The 2,904-nt window shown below is 33.4% G+C and overlaps 1 protein-coding gene across 1 annotated transcript; it reads right to left on the bottom strand.

Annotated features, from left to right (window-relative positions):
• Positions 1–1,191: 1,191 nt before the first annotated feature.
• LOC119674399 (cytochrome P450 6a8-like) lies at positions 1,192–2,783 on the bottom strand. Its single transcript, XM_038085536.1, has 2 exons — positions 1,703–2,783; positions 1,192–1,619 (listed from the first exon to the last, which is right to left on the bottom strand). The coding sequence occupies exons 1-2, from the start codon at positions 2,781–2,783 to the stop codon at positions 1,201–1,203; spliced, it is 1,500 nt and encodes a 499-aa protein (XP_037941464.1). The 3' UTR covers positions 1,192–1,200.
• Between the last annotated feature and the right edge of the window lie 121 nt (positions 2,784–2,904).

Below are 2,904 nucleotides of genomic sequence, written 5' to 3'. Positions count from 1 at the left end.
AAAGCACTTTTGCATGCGTTCGAACCATTTGTCAAAGTATTTTTTCCAATTCTTTTCAGTCGTTCCAAAATCAGCTTCTTAAATGCAGCAACGGCTTTTACTTCTTTCGTCGACAAAATCCGTTGTCCAAGCAATTTATTCTTGATGTTTGGAAACAAGAAGAAGTCATTGGGTGCCAAATCGGGACTGAAGACTGTACGGCATATGACCTAACAATTCGCTTTTTTTATTGTTGAAATAATCGGTTGTTAATCGTAAACAAGGCGTCTGAGCACTCGCATTATCTTGATGGAGATTGATAATGATTCGACGACGTTTGTTTGTTTTCCGTATTTCACTAAAGATTTCCGTTAAACAAATCGTTGTATACCATTCGGAATTGACCGTTTAATGTTTTTGTAAACGTGTATTCGTAGTTGCCACATGACTAGTTTTCCCGGAAGAACAAGCGATCGATCATATTACGAAGGGATTCAAACGCGAACAACTTTTGTTGGATTCTGTTCATCTTAAAACATCCATACAGTCCACAGACGATTGCTGTTTACGCATATATTGATGATTCAACAACTATTACAATTTATATACGTCTTTTGAAGCACCGCCATTGCACTTCTTGAGCATTTGTGTGCACCAAACGACACGAGCATTTTTTGAGATTTTGTCAAATGATGGGGGATGGGAGAATCCAACAAAAACGAACGGCAAAATGTTTATGCAATATTTTATATATGCTGGTAAAACTAATGCATAGAGTTCCCTTAACCTCACAGTTGAATGACGATCTGGCATTACAGATATCAGTTTTTTGGCTCAACTGATGCTAACTGACTGGATGACCTTCACGAATTTCGTCAGTGGACGAACTGCGGCCATGATTAAAATCTTTTCTTTTTTCGAAAGAAATTATCAAGCCTAATGGATTAATTACATTTTTAAACGTATAATGCAGAATTTGAAATATACAGTTCATGGACAATTCCTTTACTTCTCAGCAGTTTCTATAGGAAAAAGTTTACATTAACACTATGAGAGCACTTTTCATATTGTTTTGTTATATTGCATAATATTGCAGTTATAATTACATATTGATTACTTTTACATTTTTTATACATGGAATAATTAAAATTAATAATTAACAAAATAACTATTTTATTGAGAAACATAATGAAGTAAATTATCATGCAACCCTCTTTAAATCTAACTAATCTTCTCAGTTTTTAAATAAATTCCATTTCTACTACTCTTCATATATTTATGTATGTCATACTGAATTGGAACTTCAGTTTTAATCGTAGGCAAAATACGATAATTCTGCAATATCATTACTAAACCTATCATAATCGTCATTTTGCTAAATCTTATTCCAATACAAATCCGAGGTCCATCGCCAAAGGGTAAAAAAGCCATTGGATGCCGTTTTTTTACTTCTGTTGAAGAAAATCTTTCTGGATCAAATACTTCTGGATTTGGAAAATATTCTGGATCATGGTGAATTGCATCAAGAGGTATTACTACATTCATGCCTTTTTCAATAACATGATTTGTATTCGGTATAACATAATCTTTCACTGCTTTACGTAATGAACACGGCACAATGGAGTGTTTTCGCGAAGTTTCTATAATAAAAATCTCTTTAACAATGCGCTCTACTCACATTACTTATATCCTATCTCTTAAGTATATTAATTTGCATATTTACCATTTAAAACCTTTTCCATATATTTCATTTCATTCATTGCTTCATATGTAAATTTTCCTTCATAACGTGTAAGTACTTCCATAATTTCCTCTCTAAGTTTATTCTGCACCATTTGATTCAGAGCCAATTCATATAGACAAAAACTCAGTGTACATGAACTTGTTTCAAATCCGGCAGTGAAAAATACAAATGTTTGTGCTGTTATCTGCTCCATTGTCATAGGATCTGCAGTATCTGAATTTTTCAAATCTATAAGCAGGTTTAAGAAATCTTTTCGTTGTGTTCCAGTTTTCTCACGATATGTTACAGTTTCACGAACAATACGTAAAAAAAATTCGCTAACATCATCGAAGTAAAATTTCATACCTAATTTTCTGGCTAAGTCCGGATAAGAATTTATAAATGAATGCACTAACCATATGTGTCGGCAACGGAAACCTTTTTCACCCATTGCTCTAAATTCTGCTCCAGGATCCTTGAGACTGTTACAACTTAAACCAAAAACAACACTTCCGATGACATCCACCGCATATCGCGCAATAATATTTGCAAACTCAGATCCTGTTTTGGATGTATCTAATTCATGTGCATCTCTCATTACGTCAAGTAATTGGGTGGCAACATCAACTACAGTTGGAAACATAAATTTCATTTTTCCCGAAGTAAATGTCGGAGTAAGTTTAATACGCATAATTCGCCACTTTTCATAATCCAAGTTAAATAAATGCGCCGAAATCGGATCATCCTTTTCATTATAGTAAATACCACGAGTAGAGAAATACTCATAATCCTTGATGAGTACATTTTTCACGAGTTCCAAATCAAGTACGATTAAAGCACGTTGTATGTATGAATATAAACCAATATAATTTGCTTTTCCTTTGTATTTCATATAAAGATCCTGAACAATTTTAAATGCTGATTTTGTACGCCCTAACTCCTTCATGTTGCCAAAAATAAGTTCCGGTTTGTCGTGTAAAATACCTCGTTCCGCCCAATAGGAATATCTTTTACGTAGCACAAGATAGATTCCGAAAAGGATACAAGCAATCGTATAAAGTAAAATTTTGAAAAACTCCATAGTAAACTCCAACGTTCAGTAGTTAACTGATGTGGCGTAAGCAGTTGGAATATTTTATATATCATGAAGCCGTAATTATAAGCGCAATTAACATATATGTGCTAACAAAAATAAATTATTA

The sequence above is a fragment of the Teleopsis dalmanni genome, chromosome 2, assembly GCF_002237135.1.
Source record: "Teleopsis dalmanni isolate 2A chromosome 2, ASM223713v2, whole genome shotgun sequence".
Classification (NCBI taxonomy): Eukaryota; Metazoa; Arthropoda; class Insecta; order Diptera; family Diopsidae; genus Teleopsis; species Teleopsis dalmanni.
Note: the sequence above shows the minus strand (reverse complement) of the source record. Positions and strands in the feature narration are given on the sequence as shown.

Excerpts from the sequence above, each read along its gene's own strand:
- LOC119674399 (XM_038085536.1), bottom strand. The coding sequence starts at position 2,783 with ATGGAGTTTTTCAAAATTTTACTTTATACGATTGCTTGTATCCTTTTC. Across the intron at positions 1,620-1,702 it reads TATGGAAAAGGTTTTAAATG|AAACTTCGCGAAAACACTCC; the intron begins GTAAATATGCAA and ends TTTTTATTATAG.